General features: G+C 40.8%; 1 protein-coding gene across 4 annotated transcripts in view; it reads left to right on the top strand.

Annotated features, from left to right (window-relative positions):
* Nucleotides 1-22,404, top strand: part of ptpn12 (protein tyrosine phosphatase non-receptor type 12) — a 56,904-nt gene extending 34,500 nt beyond the window's left edge. Inside the window, exons 12-18 of one of the 4 annotated variants that reach the window (XM_026147409.1) lie at nt 2,356-2,441; nt 10,819-11,008; nt 12,128-13,085; nt 16,403-16,474; nt 17,425-17,475; nt 19,286-19,369; nt 19,685-22,404. In XM_026147409.1, coding sequence (XP_026003194.1) covers nt 2,356-2,441; nt 10,819-11,008; nt 12,128-13,085; nt 16,403-16,474; nt 17,425-17,475; nt 19,286-19,369; nt 19,685-19,746 — 1,503 coding nt within the window. In that variant the 3' untranslated portion in view covers nt 19,747-22,404. Of the gene's footprint in view, nt 1-2,355; nt 2,442-10,818; nt 11,009-12,127; nt 13,086-16,402; nt 16,475-17,424; nt 17,476-19,285; nt 19,374-19,684 lie in introns of all 4 variants that reach the window. The other 3 variants (XM_026147410.1, XM_026147411.1, XM_026147412.1) reach the window with 3 other exon arrangements.

Below are 22,404 nucleotides of genomic sequence, written 5' to 3'. Positions count from 1 at the left end.
GCTTTGCTCTGTCACTTACCACTGACCTCATTTTAAATTGCTTTACATTATCCTCTATTGCCCCCAAATACACAAGCGCTCTATACAAAGTGTCCTGAATTGTCTCTGGTCCTCCTCCCATGGCCAAAAATTTTTTTCTCATATGATCAAAGTTTGTTGCAAATGACACTGTACAACGTAGGTCTAATAAACTGAAACTAAAGCTTGATGTATGTAGACTGTATGAGAATTTCTTCTTCTGTGTTTCGTCCTCAAGTTTGAATAGGGCTGCTACAACTGGGAATGGATGGCTCATAGATATGGACACTTTGATATGACCCGATGCCACCAGTTTTTTTCACAATGACCTTTCATTTAGGACAGTGCACAGCATATACCCAGCCTAAAGAACAAAACAACACAAAAAAAGAGGGACAAATATTATTTCCCAAACTTGAAAGACACCAAAACTTTGTGTTTTTAAATATTCACGCTCTAATCTCGTTTTGGAACACAAATTATCATTTAACTATAGATTCTTCCTGTCATCCCATCAAGCAGCCTTAAAGAGACTACAAGCTGCTCTATATTTAGAGAGCTAGACCATAGAAGGACTGCACAAGCTTCACTGTAAGAGGTTGAAATCAGTAGAGCACATTAAGTGATATAAACAGAAACTGCTGTTACTGTAAGTGAAGAATAATTGCAAGTAATAATAAATGTATTGTGAGCAGATAAAATACCAGACCATAAATCTGCTGCCTCTTTCTGAGGCATGTTTGCTTCAGTTGCTTTTTAAGAGAAACAAGCTCACAAATGCAAGTTTAAGTGCAGCATATGCAACATGCTATACAAATACCCATCAGCATTTTACACCAGTGGCCTCTGAAGTAATGCAACCAGTTTCTGTGTCAAACGTTTCTGCCTGAAGAAGATGGGAAGCTTTAGGTGCTAGCTGTGTTGAGGTGGTGCCATTTCACAGCCTTTTAATCCTAAAGAGAAATTAAAATGATGCAAAGCAGCATCAGGTGAGGTAACATCAAGAAATGAGTGCTCCAGCTGACCTGTGAAAACATAGACATGGTGGAAATGGGAATCAATGAGAGAGCTTTTAAGACTGGCAAATCTTAAGACTGTGGGAGGTGTGGGGGGGGGGGGGGATACAGAGCTGATGAGACAGTGTGCTGGCAGTAATCCAGAAGCTCACTTCCTGCTTAGGAAGCTTTGGTGACATCACTTCTCTCCCATAATGCACTCTGAGTCTGAGAATAGAAAAACACATCCGTTGGGAAAGGGCGACCCTCGCAAGACACGGTCACACAGACGGACACAACTGTTTTTGACATTAGAAAAGAATCTGCTGACATACTTTGTAAAGTGGAGCTCAATATATCTTTGAGCGGCTCTAAAATGTGGACAAACTGTATCACTACTTCCCTTGTTTTAAAATTTATGCTATTAATCATTTAAGGATAAGGTGTGGTTTGCACCAAGCGTGACATAAACTGCAGCACAAGTCTGTAGCTGCTGATCGTGACCCTGTTGTTATCTCACTTAGTTGCAAGTCCAAGAAGAACGCTGCACGCACAAACAGCACATCAGTATTGCTGTGCTGTACTGACTCAGTCCATACATGCATTGACTCATGTCCAGTCAGCCATTGTTGGTGACTAAAACACCCACATAGGTGATCTCTGTGGCATTGGGAACAATAAGCCTCCACATACACGCATCCCACATGTTTCTCCGCACGCTCACGCCCGCCTTTGTTCACAGGAAACCGTCCCACTAGATCGGTTCTCACAACATACGTGGACATACGGAGCTAAAGAAGCTGTGTTCCTGCCCTCTTTTCTTAGATCAGAATTTAGTTCCTCGGCAGACTAGAGCGTTCAAATGGCCCGGTTTGCCCCTATGTCATGAGTTTGACAACTGAAGTTGGCCTGTCATCTTCTCATTATCAGAGTGGGGAGGGAGTCAAACTAATGAGTCACAGGGGAGAAGAGGAAAGATGAGAGCTGAGAGGAAGAGAGAGAAAAATTGTTGTTTGGGGGAGGGCTTCTTTCAGAATAAGTCTTTCATCGTTTGGTGAAGCAACTTTGTAGCAACTTGTTACCTCTGCTTCAGGAACATTTAGGTGAGAAGAAAGAGGGTTAGTCCAGAGGCCTTGATGAAAAATAAGCTTCATCTTTCATGTAAATATGCAAACAGGTATACAAAAAATTAAATATATTGATTAACTAAAAGTAGGGATGATTGTAGTTGCTTTCCAGCATCTAAATATGACAGGAAGGAAAAATAAGAGGGTTTCCCTTATTTTCCACTTTTCACAAATGTCGTGTCCAACTATTTTGTTACTCTTGTGTGTGTGTCCAGGATGAAAGCAGTCCTGACAAAGCAAGCAACCAATTATCGGATGATACATGGGACACTCCACCTCCAAAACCTCCCCGCATTCGCAGGTAGGACATTTGTCTGACATTTATTTATTTTTTTTTCAGTTTATCTCCTTATATCGTTAAATCGTTCCGGCCTGTTTTTCATTAAGGATGTTTGCAACTGGTCGACTCTGCGTTTTAGTTTTCACCTGCTTTACCTCGTCCTCAACACAGATTAGTTAACAAGCCCACACAGGCGTTCACGCCAGGCGAGAGGTGGCTTGTTGGAGAACACTGTGAACACACAAAACACACAGAAAACATATTTAAAAAAAAAAAAAGAAAAAAAAGAAAAAATATCCCAGTATTTTGTTACAGTGTAGCTCCCCATCAGCCCAAAGTTACAAACAGCCTCCACTTTACCAAAGTTAACTTCTGTTTGGCTGCTGCTCCTACTGGAGGAGGAGCTGTATTTATAGATCATTTTGCAACACTTTGCAATGCTCTGCAACACGACATGGCATTGAACACACCACAACCCAAGGCTAGTTAAAGTAGAACTGTTACATTTTTCATCTCCTTCTCTTTGAGAACAAACAGTCCTTTATGCAAATGCAGGGAATTTATTTCAAACACATACACACACTTTATCTGCCGCATTCATAAATACAGATTTCTTTTCTCTTATTCTTTGTCATTCAGTCTTATACATTTTTCCTCCATCTTATTACTCAATTATTTTATTATTATTATTTTAAATCTTGCTTCTCTCTGCTGTCTTTTGTCTCTTCCTTTCGGGCCTGCAGGGGTGTACACTTTTCTTACAGCCCTCTTTCTTTCTACTCATGATGTATCCACACCTGAAAATATCCTCTCCCCGTTAACACAGCAAAACACTTTATAACTGCACTTTATAGCAGCACGGTGGCACAGTGGTTAGCACTGTTGCTGCACAGCAAGAAGGTCCTGAGTTCAATTCCACCATCAGGCCGGAGTCTGCCTGTGTGGACTTTGTATGTTCTCCCCGTGTTTGCGTGGGTTCCCTCCGGGTACTCCGGCTTCCTCCCACCCTCTAATTAATGTGAGCGCGAATGGATGTCTGTCCCTGTGTGTTAGCCCTGCGACAGACTGGCGACCTGTCCAGGGTGTACCCCTGTCTCGCCCTATGACAGCTGGGATAGGTTCCAGCGCCCCCCGCAACCCTGAAAAGGATAAGCGGAAGCGAATGGATGGATGGAAGCATTTTCTAAAGATTTGCTGTTTTGACAGCATATTTTTTGTGCTAATGTAAGAAACAATGGCTCTGTGATTATCAGCGTGATTACATTTATAGTGGCAAGAAGATGTAAAGTGATCTGCTACTCTTTGTCCTGAATAAATAATTATCAGCTGACAAACTCCACTTTAATAACACGGCTGATGCTACTGTTCTTTTCTGCGGACAATATATAATTTAAACATTCACAGCAAAGATTGGGGGGGGGAAAGTGTACCTACCCATAGGCTAATGATATCAACAATTTATCAGGCATTTTATTACACTGAGGAACTGGTTGAGCTATCTTTTTCAAAACACACAAATATTTTGCTAAAGATGATAAAAATCAAACCTCAAAGGGTTGTCTTTGTGAACACATAATTTGCATAAAGCTGAAGTGGGTTCTCAAATCATGCATCAGTTAGTAGGTACGTAAGCCTTAATGCATGTGAAGATGATTTAGTGCTCTCTTTCTAAAGAAATGACATGCTAGGATAATTCTCCTGTCACAGTGTCCTTGATTGAAGCGCACTGGCTTACAGCTGGAATTAATCCCTGGGCACCACACAGTGGCTACCCATGTCTCCTTAGAATGGGTAGGGTTGGAGAGAAGGAATTTCCCTTCTCCAGTAATCAGTCCCCCAGCATAAATGAACTGGTCTCCATCTGTGTTACCATGTCATTAAATAGGCGTATTCAAGCCTGATGCATAGTGGAGATATCATCAAAGTGAATCTTGATGATGTTTATGGACATCTGCTCTCTCACTGATAGTGACATAATTTCCCAAGTTAAGTTTTCTTTAGGGGTGATGGAGCAGAACTATGACTGTAAGTAAACATTAAAGCAGATCTACTACAGGATGATTTTAGATAAAGAAAATATGCCATTTGAAGGGCACAGAACAAGCCCAAAGAAGAGCTGCTATGCCTGCAGAGTATCCTCTAGACAGCCTAACAAAATACCTGAGCTAAAGCACATGAAAAAGGATCCACCAAAGCCCCTCTAGACATTATGCAGATTGAGCTGCACCTCGAGGAAAGTACTCATTTGGGGTTATTACATTTTTTTAAGAGCCAATGTATCCTTTTTACTGCACTAAATTTCTCATTTTCTTTAATTCGTCTCCTGCACAAGGCAGTTTTATGAGAGAGCAGACATTTTTAGCTCATTCTAATCTTAGTGTGTACCTACAAGTTATCTGTTTACTGGACGGTTTCTTTCCTGTTCTTAGTAAAACATACAAATGGGAACTTGCAGAAGCTGCCAAAGTAGAAACACTTCCTTGAAGCAGGACACCCTGTGAGGAGTGTATGCTGTCTCCCTCTCTTTTTCTTATCAGTATGTTCCTTTCTTTCTCTGCATCATCCCTGTGTTTATAAAGAAATGATGTCAAGGCCTAGTTTAAGCCTGAGAGTGTTCTATTGATGGCGAGAGCTATTTTTACAGACATAAACCACACTCTGCCGGCCACACTCCCAGTGGGTCCTGCAGTGGTGTAAATGTGTAGAAGAATCTTTGGTTGTGAGAGAGGGAGAGAGAGAAGGGTGGAGGGGAGATGCTGCAGGAACTCGAGGGAGTCATGGCTTTTACTCATGCTCTGCCATTAGGGATGGGTTTAAAACCTCAATACTTCTGGGCTTCTGGCTAAAATGTGTCAGTAGCATCTTGGTGATGTAACCTATGACGTAACAAAACTGACATCTGTGTTTTTGAGGTAGTAAAATGTGAGCAATAGTATGATACTCAAGTGTTAAACATTATATCATACACATTTTTAGTTGTCCCAGTGGAACAAAAGATGGGTGATGCTGTATAGTGACTCCTCTAATTGCTTTTAATTTTACAAAGCATCCTCTACCTTCTATTTTCTGCTGAGGAAGGTGAGGCAGGCACAGAGCTCTGGCTGTGACCACCAAAGCCGCAACCACCTGCTGCTCCAAACTTGTTTTTGCGTGTCTGTGGATTGATTTATGAGTGAAAAATGAAGGATTTTAAGGTTTACAGGAGAAATGTATGCATTAGCGAATAATCTTGTGTGTGCACCTATGAGCCACGATCAGTGTTGGGGAGTAACGGAATACATGTACCGCAGATGTTCTAAAGAATGCTCTAAAGAATGTAGCATCATAGGCAGTGTAGTCCGTGCTGCAGGGAGAATGGACTGTCATACCCGTTATGTGTCTGTGAGCGAGGGAGGGAGAAAAAGGAAAAGTACGAGTTGTCATCGAGCAAAAACAGGAGCTGGAAGCATGTAAATATAATAATAACCACTGCAGCCAAGAAGAGTGCCTGACGAGCCCAGGTGTAAGTAAGCTATTAAGACTGTACGCTGTGTTTGTGTTTTCCTCCGAAACAATAAGTTCCGTTGGAGCAGCCTTTCAACGCCTCTCTCTGTCTCTTGCAAGAAAAGTTGACCCAGACAACAAAGTAAAGCTTTTTTTCGGCTACGAGCCCGACACGAACCCCACGTATTAGCCAGAGGTCCCTTTACTATGGTTCGGTAACGGTAATAAATCACAGCAATAGTACATTCACGTAGTTGTAAACAGCATGATAATATATTAAGTAATCCAAAGTATTCAGAATACGTTACTCTCATCGAGTAAGAAGCTGCCAAAGTAGAAACGGAATACGTTACAGAATACATTTTGGGGCATGTAATCTGTAATGGAATACATTTTAAAAGTAACCTTCCCAACACTGGCCACGATAATCACTATTAACCAACAAGTGAAGAGTTCTTGAAGTTGATGTGCTGAACTTGGAAACTAAAGTGAGTGACTTTGTCAAGGTAGTGACAAGACAACTAGATTAGAGCATCTCCAACACATTATGTCATGTGTTCCCAGTAAGCAATGATTAGTACTTACCAAAACAGGAGAACTGAGCATGACTCAATGATGCCACAAGACCTGAAGGGAGTCTAAACCAAAGTTCTGAAAACTCTACTGCTGGTTGCTAAAACACATCAGACTTCCGCTTTTACCTTGTCTCTGTGGCTAGGTGCATGTTGGGGGAAAGATGGCAAAAGATAATAGAAAGAACACAAGCCAGTGGAAGCAGCTGTGGCACTGATGTGACTGTTACACCTACCTAAACTTGCAAACATGCTACATACAATCCTTAGTCTTCAGCAGGAATGTTTGAGATCCATGACAAAGAGTTCAGGGTGTTGAAATGGCCTTCAAATTCCCCAGATCTCATTCTGATCAAGCATCCCTGGGATGTGCTGGAAAAACAAGTCTGATCCATTGACCCTCCCACTTTACACCCTGCACGACTGGATCTGCTGCTCATGTGTCGGTGCCAGTCACTATAGGACATCTTTAAAGGACACAATGGGGAAGCGGTTGTTTAGCAGGCGAAAAGGGAGCTACCTACTAGAGGTGGGAATCACCATACATCCCACGATACGATATTATCACAATACTTAACGCACGATACGATATTATTGCAATTTTTTTTAAATATTTTGCGATCTTCAGATTCTGTCCATAAAGGTAAACTTTATCAATATTCATTTTATCTAATATCAAAGTCTCACACTCAGTCTCTCATTTCAGTCAGTTTTATTGTTGACAAACTGAACGGTTTGTATTACAGTCTAGTCCAACTTAACTGAATGCAACCATCTGGTACAATTATAGCTATTCTGAACTTTGAAATTTATGAAAACTATGCAGCCCCTTCAGCAACTGAAGAATTTGAAAGTAAATTAAAACAAAATATAATTTTACATTAAATAAAAAAGTTTTAAACTTAATTAAAATAAAACATGTCTTAAATTAAAATAAGTAAACTGTCATGTTTATTGCTGCCAAAAAAAAAAGTTAAACACATTTGGACAGTGAAGGAATGTCAGGATTCTTGCTCAGAAAAAGGATCAAAATGCTCTGAAGTCAGAGCATGTTCCATTCCACAAACTTTTTTTTTGTAACAAAATATCGATTTCTGCTGTCCCTGTATCGATACATTATTAGCAAACAAAATATCACGATACTACACAGTATTGATTTTCCCCCCCACCCCTACTACCTACACAATATGAAGAACACTGTGGGCAGATCCTGGTATAGTCACAATGAACTCTTCTGGATTGTGTCACCAGTGTCCTAACATGATAGGACTGATTTTTGACATTGTGCTGGTTGACAACATGACACTAATACATTTTTTGTATGCTGACATTGTTGCAGGATAGTTTTAGCAGTTTTTAGCAAAAGTTAGAGTGAGCTGAATTGAAGTGTTGTTGCTTCTGTTGAACAAAACGAGAGAAATCTTGGATCTTTTTCATCTTTTATCATTAAACAGAATAATTTGGGCTTTTTTATTTAATCATTAGATCCCTCAGGAAAGCAGCAGTACTAGTACTTTCTGCATTTGATTTAAACTCTTATATTTTTGTAATACATGTTTACATTTCGTCACACATGCTGCAGTTGTCACTGAGTTGCCTGCAGCTTCATTTTTTCTTTATTCTCCTCTCTTTACGCCTTGTTTGTTTTTCAGTGACTTATTAGTGTTTGCTCCTGTAACAGCTCAACCTCCCCTTAGGAATCATTAAAATTTCATCTCATCTCATCTTATAGGGCCCAAAAAAAAAAATCTTTGTGGCATCCGAATGTCTATAATCCCCCGTGGAAATAACCGGATCCAGTTGGGAATCTGTGTTGTTAAATATCTCATGCTTGCTCAGGCAACAAAGATGACATAGAAGAAGAAATTCTCATGGGTAATTAAAGTTTTCATTAAAGAAAACAAAGAGATAGTGGTGTCTAGTTTAAGTTATGTTGAGCCTGAAAGCTAAATATGCTGTTGTTCTGGAACAGCCCACCCTTCCAAGAATTGGAGGAAAAGTTATGCACACGAGTTCTAGTTTTACAATACAATCAACTTAGTTTGGCTTTATTCAGTGGCCTATATTATTAGCTGATATTAGCCCGTCATATTGGGATACTGGAGGTTTGTATGTCCATAGCCTTCTTGTTAGGAAATGTCAAGTAGTCATATTTTTGTGGATGTGGTCATTTTGACACGAGCCCAAGTTTCTAACTAGTTTGTGAAATACACAATTTAGCCAAAAAGGCTACTTAATTTAAGGAAGCAAATGCAAACAGTCTTCCAATGGATAATTGCTTAAAACATGTCAGAAGACATGTCCCGGGATCGTGGAAAAGATGTTTCAGAAAGGTTACATTATTTTGCATCAAGCAAAAGAAGCAGAAACTACTGATGCTACGTTATGAAGTGTTCAATTAAAGTGTCAGGTGTGGTCAGGAATAAATCTATAAGGAAAGTGGTTTGAGATTACTGTGTTTAGTATTACTATGTTTATTAGTGAAAATAAGATCATTTCTAAATGCAAAATATGAAGAGAACCCAAGAGATTGGGACTAAACAGCTGTGTAGCTGTCAGTTTGCTTGGCAATGTAAAGCATGGATTCTAGACGCATATCACGGGCGTGCCTAGTGCCTACTGAGGTTGTGAGGTCAGTTTTATGATTCTTGGGTTGCTTCTATTGGTCAGCTGATTATTTGAATACACTGCTTACATTTTGCATCAGTGTTTTTTTTTGTTTGTTTGTTTTCTTGTCTTGTTTTGGTAGTACGGGCATAGGCCAAGATGACAATGCCAGGATTCATTGGGTTCACATGGGAGCATGAGACATAATTTTTGCACATGAATCGATCATCAGAGTTCAGAACTGAACCCGTCTGAGAATCCTTTGGGATGTGCTGCAAAAGACTTTACACAGTGGTCCAAATCCTCTAACACTCCCTAAGTTTGTTGAAACAGTGCCACATCACAGCTAAAGGCAGTCCACTAAAATACTAGTGTGTGAGACTCTTTGGGTTGGGAAGTGTACATTTCTGGAGAACATCAAAACTGCACCGGCCTTAAGAATCCATTATCAGCTGGGCTCTTATTAAAAAATGTGAACAAATGTTTGTCTGGAAGAGCAAGTAAACAAGAATACACACGGCAGATCTAAGCCTCTGTGAAAGAAGAACGTCTTCTGTGCTGCAATTCTGAGGCTTAATGAGGAAGGCTTTTATGGTTTGACTGCAACTCCAAAGTTGCTCAATGAAAGGAAATCCCCCGAGCTTCTAGCTTGCGACTTCAGTGTCTGACTTTGTGTCTGCCTGCCTCTGATCCACACACAGCATCATGTGCTGTCAGCCTGTATGCTGGCTCTTGTCTTGGTCATGTGCTCCTAAATTGGTACACCACCACTTCCTTTGACTGCTTTTCTGTATCTGTATTTTTGCATGCGTACAGCATATAAATGTATTGAACAATATTTGCTTGTGTCACTTTCCATCTCTCTGTGGCTAGCTTTGTCATAACCACTGTATCCTGTATGCAACTCACACACCTACACTGCGAGCTTTACAGAACTATTTATTAGTAGGCTACATTACTAAAATACTGTACATGTGGTAAAGTTATGTGGGCCGGTGAAGTAATCATTCACAACTTATCTTGAATAGCCATAGATGCTGTCATGTTACTGACACTTGTCTTTTTCTGCTTCTGTGCTCTGAGGAAGCTGCACGGAAGAGAATAAAATACTTTCGATACTTTAAGAAGAAAGCTGTCTTAGACTGTTGGTTACAGCACCATTTATATTTTGAGAAATGAAACTCTTTAGCACTGATCCGTTTTCACTTTGTCACATTGGCAGGTTATGTCACTGTTAAAGCCACATAATATGGGTGAGAGCAGAAGTCTTAAAATATCACATAAGAAATGGAATTTGTCTCTACAGGGCTAAAAGTATAGACTTTTTTTCAAATTCTGCCATCTAGTGGTGAACAAAACATAGCACAGACCTACTTTTAGTTTTATACGTACATGAGATTAAAAGTTAATTTCGTCATATAAGCCTTGTAATTCGCCCTTCTTAGGATGTCAGAATTTCTGGGCGTTTCCTGATCAGCAGGATGAATTTCTTGCCATTGCATCATTTTGATTTTCTTACCCGCAGCACAAAACTTTAACTTTTTATCCAGGCTAGAAAATCCAGGGTTTAGTTTAACAGTAAAAAAATAATTTTTATGAATTTTGGCCTCTGTAGGAATGTCTCATTAAAGATCATCAAAAGCCTGTCACTCTCACTGTCAACTGTAATATTTATTCAGTAACAAACTCTTGTGGGCTTTTCTTTTTTTCCTCTCCCTCTCTTTCTCTCTGTCTAGTACGCAGGTAGAAGGCGACGTAAAGGAAGAGATCCTCCAACCCCCAGAGGCTCACCCCGTACCACCCATTCTGACCCCATCTCCTCCGTCAGCCTTCCCGACTGTCACGAACGTGCGACAGGACAATGACCGCTACCATCCCAAACCCGTCATCCATGTCCTCGCTACTGCGCAGCACAACGTGACAGAGGTGAGCTGGACATAAACTAAAAATTGGCAACTTATAGGATACTATTGTGTATAGAACTACATGGTATGTATCTAAAGGGTTTTTATTGTACATGGGAAGTTGCACGGATATAAGAATAGTAATTGGTCTGGTAAAACCTGTTATATATTAAGTCAGCTAATGGTTATGGAATTTCCTAGACTGAATGATGGGGAAGCTGTGATTTAGCAACGATAGTGCGTGGGCAGTCTGTTGGCAGCTATAGATGTCCATATACTTGCAGGGACGGCTGATAGAGGGGCAGTGTTAAAAATATGTGGTACATCCTGTCTGTGGGCTACTCGAGCTTTTTCTGTCGTTGATCCATCGCTTTTGTTTGCTTTGGGGTTTTTTGTGTGTGTGTGTTGTGCCACTCGTTCATGCTCACGGGGCATCAGTTACATAGTTGTGAAGATATCACAGATGGGGCAGGACGCAGCCAGTACGTAGACCATAAAGTAGGAGTTAGCCCTCTGACATGGGTACTCCCTGTTATTACAGTGGTCCTGGTTTAGGAGCACGTAATTACACATTTAAGTGGAAAATTAAGTTCATTACCAAGTTGAGTTGTTTAAGTTGTTTTTGTTCCAATGAAAAGTTCCCATCATGTAGGTATAGGTGTAACTTTACAGGAAGTATCAAAATGAGATGCTGTAAAAAGGAAATCTTTATCTTTTAGCAGTGGAAAAAGTTGCATTTTTGTCTTTTGACATTATTTATGTTCTAAACAAACCGTAACATCACTAAAGAACTGCAGCTGATTCCATGATCTATGTGTCTGTTATGATGATTTCTTTTGTTTTTGTGCAAGTAAAATGTAGTAAATTATTATTTCAGAAGAATTAAGTTTCAGTCTAGAAGGGAAAACAACCGGCTCACAGTCTATAATAACAGCAGAAGTATGAAAATGCATGAATATAAATAAGGTTGTTTTGTTCTCCTACAGCTCATGTTTGTTTTTTGTGTGTGGGGCCTGCTTAATCAGCTTTTTCTGAACTCTAACTTAAACATCAAAGATTTCTGGTGGCGTGTGAATGTTTTGCTTTTTGTGAAGGGGGGGAGATTACATGTCTCATTTGTTCTACTTTACGTTTATTTCAGGATAAGAACACAGACCAGCAGCAGAATCAGCTAGAGCCCAGTCCAAACAAACAGACCAGTCCCTCAGAGCAGAAAGATCAAGAGCAACTAAGCCGAAAACAGCAGAGTCAGGTCTCAAGTCTGGATCTCAATGACAACTACAACAACAAAATGTCTTCAAAGTCAGAATCAGGCCAAAGCCAGACTCAGACCCCATCCTCGCCCCTCTCCCCAGCTGTTGATTGTTCTGGTGCTCCTCGAATCGAGAGGAAGCTCAGCATTGAGATTAAAAAGGTGCCACTGCAAGAAGGACCTCGCAGCTTTGACACCTCCTCGTCGATGGGAGTAGCCGGCGGACAAGGCTCCAGTTCTAGTAACAACAGCTGCGCACTGCAAAGAAGTCACGCATTTAAAGCTCGCACTGGTCAGTCCCTTCTGACATCCAGCTCCTCTCTGTCAGAGGACTCTGGCACAGAGGGAGGAGCTTGTGGATGTGGAGAGAGTCAAGCAGATGGAGGCAGCCTCGCCAGGCCGAACCACCTTCCTGTGAAGAGTGGAGAGAAGGTGGAGAAGCAGGGAGGGGATTTGAAAGCCGGCCATGCAGCGTGGACTCAACACAGCAACAGCCCGGACAAACAGTACCCCAAGACCACCTCCTCTTCTTCCTCCTCAGACCGTGTAGCTCCATCCTCATCCTCCTCCTCCCACCTCTCCTCTTCCTCCTCCTCCTCCTCCTCCACACCTGTTAGGACTGCCCTGAGTTTCACCAACCCCCTGCACTCTGACAACTCGGACGAGGAGGGGAAGGTGTCCGAGGAGATGTCCGGAGGAGGAAAGGAAGCTTTTCGTACAAGCGTATCCACAGCGACTGCCACCGTAACGGCATCCTCTCAACATGGAGACCAGCAGCCGGTCAGAAAGGTGTCGCCGATGTCAATTGCAGGGCAGATCACACCAACGGTCTCTCCATCCTTAGCAAGTAGGTCGATCAGTTGCTTGAACTGCTTTCCTTCTCAATTCTTTAAAATATGTGAAATTAATTAAGAAATTATGAAAACTAAACACTAAACAATGAGGTTTAGCAGGCAAATAGTCAAGAACAATCTCCCTGAAATGCACATGAAGGCACCAAGTAAGCTTGCACTCAACTACTGTACACTCAGGAAATAAAAAAAAATCACACTGTAGAGTAATTTTCTGGGTCGGTAAGGAGCCAGAGGTCTCAAACAACAATCTAATGACAAGCTATATCTGTCAACACACACACTGTGTTCTCACTGCTGAGGAGTTAGAGGCCAGGAGAGGGCAAAACGGGAGGAATGGAAGAAAGGAATAAGAGGAAATGACAAGAAAATCGGAGAGAGATAGTTTCCAGTGAGTCTCACACAAAGCATGACTGTTTGACTAATTGGTTGGTTTGGGAGGAATGCTGCAAATATGGACATGTGTGGAAACAACTCTTCCTCCTTCAGCTTGTTTATGTGTGTTTGTCTAAGTGAGGGAATTTGTGAATGGGAGAAAGGATGAATGAAATTGTTTTGTGTGTTTGCGAGCAGAAAACTGTGTGCATGTTGGATGGGGAAAGATCAACACTGCATGATACTGATGAATGCACTTACGCCACTTTGGTGCACGTTGGGTCAAACAGACAGTGTCACGCTGTTTGGGATTGATGTGATTGTGACAAGGAGAAGTGGGTTTTAATCTCCTGGTGGGGTGTGAGGACTGAGACTTCTGCTGCTCTTCTTTCTTTGATCTGAGCTCACGTGAAATTGAGTGGACTGGGCTTAAATCGTCTGTGCAGTTTAAATTCAAAATATACTGACATGCCATTGAATCTCTGGCATTATACCTGATGTCACGCTCTCCTCGAGTATTTCCAATATTTAAAATCGGATGTGAAAATGTGTCTGTTTTGACGTCGACTGTTTCAGTCTGCTTGGCTTTCTCTCACACTCTGTCTGGGCTGCAGCAGTGCTTCAGTTATGAAAAGCTAACAGCTGCTGTTTGATTGGTTGCAAGCATCTAATGGCTGCTTTGTTGAGGAGTTGCACTGAGCAAATTGCTGCTTTGTGGTTGGTCAATAGAAAGCTGGTGGCTGCCTGTTTTGCTGACTGCATTGCCAATGAATCACTCACACCTTTTGTAATTGCCCATTTTAGAGAGATTAGTGCAGCTCACAGTGCTTTACAAGCCTGTAACAAACAAAGAAGAATTAAGCAAAATGAGCAGGAAATTATGGAGGGATCAAATATATACAGCTAATGTTTTAGTTTATAATTATAAAAATAATCAAAACAGTGTTTTTAATTCTGAAATATAATTATCACGTTATTCATGAGTTTTTATATGTACAGTTTACAGAAAAAATCAGTTTTTGATCCATTTCTAATACAAAATGTTTTTCTTGTTTTTAACACAGGTGGTCTAATACATTTCTTAAGCTTTTGCGTTTTTGATTGTGATTGGACTGTCTGCAAACAAGATGACATTTACCAGAGCATACAGTTTATGCTGAGGTGGTGTTGTGTCCCATCTACACCTAAAAACTTTCAGACAACATTTGGGATTTTTTTAAAATTTAGACAGGTCACCTGCAGGGATGCAGGGTTAACACAGAGAGACAAACCATTTGCACTCACATTCACACCTATAGGTAGGGCTGTGCGATATGACCAAAATCTCATATCCCGATATAATACATCTATCATCTGATAACATATAAATCACAAAATTGTAACTTTTTATGTAAATTCTGTGAATCTCAGGCAGCTCGACTTGCGTGAAGTGTTTACAGCTGCGCATCGTGTACCTGGAGTCGAGTATTTTAACCGATGCATGAAACGATACATTTTTAGACATAAGTTGTAACAGCCGCCGTTTTCTTTGTGAGTATTTATTACACGGCGTGCTGCGGGGAAAAGCCTGCTCTAACGTTTGAGTCTAAGGTTTATTTTTTAGCACCTGGCGGCTCTTTTTTACTTCTCATCCGTAAATAATCTGCTCTTTCACGTGATTCAGTTTATTTTGAAAAGTCTCAACAGGATCTTGAGCTTTATTGTGAAAGGTTTGTGTGGAAAATAAACAAGCGGACACGCGATGGTTTTACCGTTGTTGTTGTTGCTAACGACAACGCATAAAAACAGCCGCTTGTCCGTCAGTAGTGTGGTTATATTAAATATAAGAGAAAGAGAGAACTTTAAGAAATGAATATAGCCACTACAGTGACTATCAAAATGATGAAAAAATATTGCTGTAAACGGTTTATTTTACGACACCACGAAACAAACGATAGCGTAAAATGAAACGATAGACGTTTTTATATCGTCATCCGATATATATCGTTATATCGAACAGCCCTACCTATAGGCAATTTAGAATCACCAGTTAACCTAATCACACTAATTGCATGTCTTTGGACTCTGGGAGGAAGCTCGAGCATCCGGAGTATCCACAGAAAGGCAGTGGGCCTTGGCCAGATGGTGGAATATTAGATGAAGGGGACATCACCTAATATTTAACTTAAGATTTTGACTTTGACTCTTTTTGCCAACCAAGAAAGTCAGCTGATTTCTTTTTTAACTTTCTTGGTTGGCATATGAGAAGGGTTTAATTTATAATTCATAGTAAGGATAACTGCTGGCTTTGTGTAAAGCAGAAGTATCTTAACCAGCCAAACTTTAAAGTGTCATATTTTCCCCTTCATATGTCACACTAACTTAACTATAACCGGGTAACGATGATGCTGAATTTTGAAGAAGAGATTTTTAAGAAACTGTAGCTATGACTTAAGTGTGGCGGTTCCACAAACTGAAAACATCGCTAAAAATAACAGATTGGCCATTGTGGATATTGTTTTTATTTTCATTTATTCATTGTTTCTTGCCAGACAGAGAAATTAACAGATTATTAACGGTTTTAAAATCTTTAAGCACAAATGTAACTTTGCTGAACAAAAACTGGATCCCAGATCTTTTAAGGACAAAATGAGCAGATCACTAAGCGACACTACTAAGGGTCAATGTCATCTTATCTGCCAGTAGTCCAGTGGCAGCCAGCATGGCAAACATGAGACTATACGGACATTTCTCTGATCCCTAAAATGAAGTAATGATAACACGATATACACCAAATAGAACCAGTGAATATCTGTATAAAAAAGTAACAATATGCAGACAAATTATATAACATTTAACATTCTTGCCTTTTTGTCTCCATATGACTGCCGATCTTTTTGCCCTTCTCGGCCAGTAGTTAACCTTGCTTCTCATTTGACCTCTGACCTTTTTAACCCAGACTGCTGGGACAGCGACGACTCCCCTCCCCCTCTCCCCGAGCGAACCCCTGAGTCCTTCATACTGGCCACAGGTGCGTTTGCATTGGTCAAGTTCCACAGGTGTGTACCCAGTGGTGTGGATTGACTGGGCGGCCACGTTATTGTGTTGTCCTTCTTTTAACAAAAGGGGGGGAGGGAAAGAGGCAGTTGGATCAAAGATTCATGTGCTGCTGTGTGGTTTAGCCATATTTTCGCGAACTTGGTAGTGAGAGTAAAGCCAGGCAGCAGTGGTTGTTTGATGCAGTCGGCAGCCTCTGATGTGAGCTGAAACAGGAGGAAACTGGTTTTCTGTGTTCTGCTTCTCTTGCCTAGTACAGCGTATGAACAGGTAGGGGCCTCAGTCTCTGTCATCCTCACTTCAAACAACCAGATGGACTCGCATATTGCAGGTAGGAGGCCTCTCGTTCACAGGATTGACTCGCCATTAGCGCGACCATCCTGCTGCCTTCTGCTGTTCTTCTTCTTTTTTTCCTTCCTCCCTGCACAGCTCCTCTGATAGTGGAAGAAAACAGTATTAAAAATATTCCGCCACGAGGGAGCACATGAGATGAAAAGGAGGTGTTTGTGTTAAGAATTAAACCACTGCTGAGAGGTACTTTGGCAGTTTTGAAACACTAGAGGTCAGCATTGCTTATTTCAGCCATGCAGAGATGGAGACGGTCATAGTTACAGCTTTGGGAAGCGAGTTACAAATAGAAACATGGATACAAGAGGGCAGAAAGATGAGGTTAATTTAAAGAAAGCAGTTTAAGAGGCTGTCCACTGTGTGCACCCGGATCATTATGGTTCAATTAATTATTTCAAATGTTTTACATAAATGCAGGCACAACTTGGAGCACCTTTTTGAGGATTGACTGTGATTTTTAAGCGTGTCTGAATGTGGGAATGTGTGTGCATTTGTGCTGTATTGTGTGTCTTTTGATCATTTGTCCTCAAACGCCCATCCTGTGTTAAATTCACCGATTGTCTTCCTCTCCGCCAGACCCTTTGGAAGCGAAAACATCAGCTTCAGCCGAGTGGAGTTCACATAAAGGTGCGAACGCACAAATCATTAGTCCACTAATTCTCTTCATCTCTCACCTCTGTTTGAACTCTCCGTCCCTGCCTCTCTGCATGTTCCCCGATATTTTTTTTGTGCTCACAGTAGTTGGCCAGCAGAGCGGAGCAGGAAAGGGACCTTTGGTGATTTACAAATTAGCCTGCCGATGCTAACACTGACAGCGTTGGTCAGAAAAACCGCTGCGAGGATGAGAGAGTAACAGAGATACAGGAGGAGGGGGAAAAGGGAGTGAAAAAGATAAAACATGTCTAGAGAGAGCTGCAATTATAATGAGTGCATATGCTTATCTGTGCTATGAGGATTGTGTGATGATGGTTAATGCCAATTTATTGCTTCAGTAGTTTTACTGTGGCTATGACAGCTTATTTGACTTTAATTCAGTGGGGATATTTTTTTTTACCTTTTTATGAGTATAACTCACTAGGAGCATTTCTTAAGTATAAAAAGGCTGCTTTGCAAGCCGGGCTTTTAGCATCAAACTTTCATGGGAGAGAAATGTTTGAATTTTTGCACAGTAACACTACCTAGTGAACCAGATGTTGTCTCATGGGACGTGTTGATACATAAACATTTAAAGCCCTCGTCAAAAAACCCCAAAAAACACACATTTTGTGTGTTCGTCTTTGTCTTAAATCTATTTCTCTCTACAACATTTTAAACCTGGTAGGCTGTTTTTTGCACCTGTGGTATTTGGTGTGTTTAAATTATTCTCTGGTTCGGTCCCTCCCCCTCTTGGTATGCAGGTGTGAATGCAGTATTCAGACTCGGGTGCATACCAAAGCAACCCCACCGAGACCCTGAGGTGGTCTCAGAACGCCAGAGCACTTTGTTTGTGGTGTGAACGCAATCCGAGCAAACTGCATCTACGTGTATGCTGCAGGTTTGAGCTAAGTCCTTCATGTGGTCAGGTGTGCTTTGCATTCTGGGATACAGCTGGGTACCACAGATGTGCAAAGTGCACAAACGGTTATAATGGGCTAGCAGCTAGCTGTAACAATAATGTAGATTCTCCACTAGACCAGAACACAACATCTTCTTACTGCATTTACTTTTGTTGGTCATGATTGTTTACCAGATACAAATAACCTCTCTTGTAGTGTTTGTTAAATTTTCTGTATTCTCAAGCCGGTGGTCTCAGAACATACAATACAAGTGTTTGGATGCTGGGTTAATGTGTTCATGAGAGGCATCCACAATCAATGATCTTTGCACAGCAGGTGGCTGCACTCATTCAGGAATGGAGAGCAGCTCCTCAACAGCAAATCAAAATACTTGTGTGGTCCGTGAGCAGACAAGTGACTGCTTGAATCACGTCCAGAGGCCATATCTCCCAAAAAAAATAAATTTTTTTTTAACTAAAATCTATTTAAAACATAAAACTTGAGTTTCTTTATTTTGACTAGTATACTTTTGACTTGAGCAATAAATGCTGTAAGCTATCATATATCTACTTGTTACATACGCTTTCTACAGCTGTTGGTAGTTTTTAATGATTACACTATTTTAACATTTAAGGTTTCACTGTAATTCATTTTGTTTTCAGTTATTTTAAGAGTCTTGTATGTTTATCCTGTACTGTCTTGTTAAGCATGTTTTCTGTCTTCTTGACTTCATGTTTTTTTATATTTTCTCACATGATCCTATATCACTCTAACGAACTCATTTTAAAATCTGCTTTATAATGTAATTGACTTGAATTATGAGTAGCATATACACCACTGTTATTTCAAGAATACTTCCACCCCATTAATCTGTCTTTCTTGTTGCATTTGATTATGTGTAGATGCGTCTGACTGTGTGACGACCTCTCCAGCCGACCTTCCATCTGCTGACACCACAACAAGCAACAACAGCAAGCCAGAGCTGGGTGGGTAAGTCTACTGTCTCATTTGTTGTAGACGGCTTTTATTTTGTAATTGTGATTGGATACTGTTGTTGTTCAAGTCTCTACTAGTTGAGCCTTTGAAGGAACATCAATGGTGAATCTGTGCAGAAAATATTGCTGACAAACACGGTTTCTATTAAGGTCATCATTTTTTGATTTGTGCCACTGATTTTGCTGATCAGAAAGCTCGCTTTGGCCTACATGTGCAGAAAACGTTTGATGGTTCTTGAGAACAGGCAGGTTTTCCCTCTGGTGTTGAGGTAAAACAAACTGAGCTAAGACATTTTCTCCTTCCAGGGTTCGGTAACCGCTGCATTCAGCCCAAAGGTCCTCGACGACCCCCCCTGGAGTGGACATGATGGAACAGTCCAGCTGCCCGTCCACCACCACTGTCCTCCCTTGTCAGGAGGTGGGGTCTACCAACCTCACCTGGCTGGTCCAAAAACCAAGATGATAGATGCTACGCATTTCATAGAAAAACCTTCTGAGTGACTGTCTGCCAGTACCCTCCTCTTCCTCCTCCTCCTCCTCCTCAGTCCTCCCTGCAAAGTGCCACTGTGCCGAGCAGGGACAGTCAAGAGGCTAGAATGTTCTCCTCCTCAGCTTGCTGATGTTGGCAGGTTTGACTACTCTAGATGCTGACCTGGGATCAGTTATTTCCCTGTTTTAATAAAGGATAATTCCTGTGGGGGGGTTTTCTCACCTTTGTTTTTTTTTTTTTGGGGGGGGGGGTGACTGGAGAGAAGACTAAGAGCGGGCATGTTTTTCCTCCATGAGCTGTAGACACCTCACTTTTAAGGCTGTTACATGTCAAATATAAATAATAAGTGTTCAGGCTGAGCGCTTTGTTTAAAGCCAAATGAGAATTTTTTTTTCCTCCTATATCAGGAATTACCTTAAATTAGAAAAACTACTGTGGGAGGCTGAACTCCCAGAAGTTGTCTGTTGCCTCCTACTGAACGAACAACAATCTTGAAAGCGAACTTCGATAATCTGTTACCTATTTCTGTTGGGTATGCACAGGTTGCCAGGGTGCTCTCTCTTTGTCTCTCTCTCCCTGTTTCAAAGTGCTGGTGCTACATTACAAAGGATCGTCACGGAAACGAAAGCGCTAGAGCTCACTGTTACCAGTTTCTCACTGCTGTTGTTAGCTCTGCTATTTTACACGTCCATGCTTCTCTGCCAGAGTGACAGGTTAACAAAGTTTGGCCATTGTGGTGTTCATTAAAGTGCAGCTGGTGATTTTATGGCAGCGGGCGGGCAGTAATAGTTGTGTCAATGTCTCAGTGGCAACTAACTGAGCTTTAAAAAATAAAAAAATAAAAAAAATGAGAACGAACTAGCAAAAACTGCAGTTTCTGTAGTGGCCACTTGAGGCTTCATAGAGTCCATAGTCCCATATTAAAATCTCTGAATTTCCAGCATTTTTTTGGGCTCTATAACTTATTTGCCTCTTTATATAAAGAATATGGTGGGTGGATTTTTACATTACTTATTCACATGGGTACTGGTGAGGCTTAAAGCTGGGGTGGGGGGGGCGTTGTTTTGATTGACAGGTTTACCCAAACAGGAAGCATTTTTGCGATGCTGGTGATTTATGGGGCATTTTTGTATCTGACTTGTTGCACAGACATATCAAAGAAGTTTGTGCTTCAGTGTCAGTGAGTGAAATTCTAGCATTTTATTAATCTAATACTAAGCACTTACGGATCATATGACCTGTCAAAAAAAAGAAAAAGAAAAGTTGAGGTTTTAAAAACGGAAATCAAAAACAGATGGTGGTTACATCTTCTATATACAGTCTATAGTCTGAAAGCAAAAACGGTAAGATTAAAGCCAATGAATTTGTGTAAAGTGTAGTATATATGTGTGAGCTCCAAGCAGCTGAACCAAAGAGTACAGTCCCACCTTAAATTAATGAATTGGAGAATTTTTTTTTCTAAGCTACCCACGTTTGAGATAAAATGACATTAAACACAGAAAAAGCCGAACTTGTTAGCTCTGTGACTCTGACTCTCACAACTGGGACCATGAGCCTGCCTTAGTCCACCTTTCAGAGAAGACAGCTGATGGCAGCCCTCCTTTATTTGCTCTTTTCTTCTTTCGGTGTTTCTGGCTCGTCTGCTCGGGACTCATATTTCTTCCGTTTATTTGCCGTTCTTCTGTCGGGTTTCTTTCCTTCTGCCAAACCTCAGCTGATCGACCATGAAAGTTTCTTTCCTTTCAGCTGCCAGTTTGCTCACGACAAACCCCGGTGTTTCGGAGTCTGAATGTTACACATCGCCTGAAACACTTGAACCTTTGACTCGACAGATTGAAATTAAACCTCCAAGCCTTCTCTATAAGTCAGACTTGTTTGGTTTCTCATCTGACGGCGTGTTGTTCTTTACCTGCTTCTGAGACAATGATCCAATAGGACAACAGCAGCCAGGGACCCAGGACTACTACTGTTTACTCCTTTTTTTTTTTTTTTTTCTTCTTTTTTTTTTCATTCTTTTTTTGTTCTCTTTCATTAGCTGCCATAACTATACAGTATATGCATTGTTTTATAAAGAGCTGTACAGGACAGTTTAGGTATAAAATACTTCAGATTTCCTTTTTTTCTATCTCCTAAATGTTCCTATTAACAGAAGATGTAAGAAAATCAGTGCATGATGATGAATCCTCCCTCTACACAATGTTTTTCTTTAAACTGTAAATTATTCTGCTACCCTCTTGTTTTTGCTTCTGGCAAATATTTCAGGGGTTTGGTTTTTGTTTTTTTTCTTTGTTTTTTTGGAATTATATGCTTAGATTAAAAACAAAGTTTTAATTGGTTGGCAGAGGAAAAGCAGAGGTTGCCAGCCCAGCCCTCTTTGAGATAACTACAACGGGCTCTGAACAAGATTGTAATAATAATATTAATAATGATGATAATATTGGTTGTTTGTTTTTGTAAATGGTATTTGAAAAGTTATTTTTGTATATGCAGTTGTTTGTTGTGACACAAGTCCACTGCCCCCCCCTCCCCACCCAAA

This window comes from Astatotilapia calliptera, chromosome 17 (assembly GCF_900246225.1).
Source record: "Astatotilapia calliptera chromosome 17, fAstCal1.2, whole genome shotgun sequence".
Classification (NCBI taxonomy): domain Eukaryota; kingdom Metazoa; phylum Chordata; class Actinopteri; order Cichliformes; family Cichlidae; genus Astatotilapia; species Astatotilapia calliptera.
The sequence above is the reverse complement of the archived record's forward strand: the minus strand, read 5'-3'. Positions and strand labels throughout refer to the sequence as shown.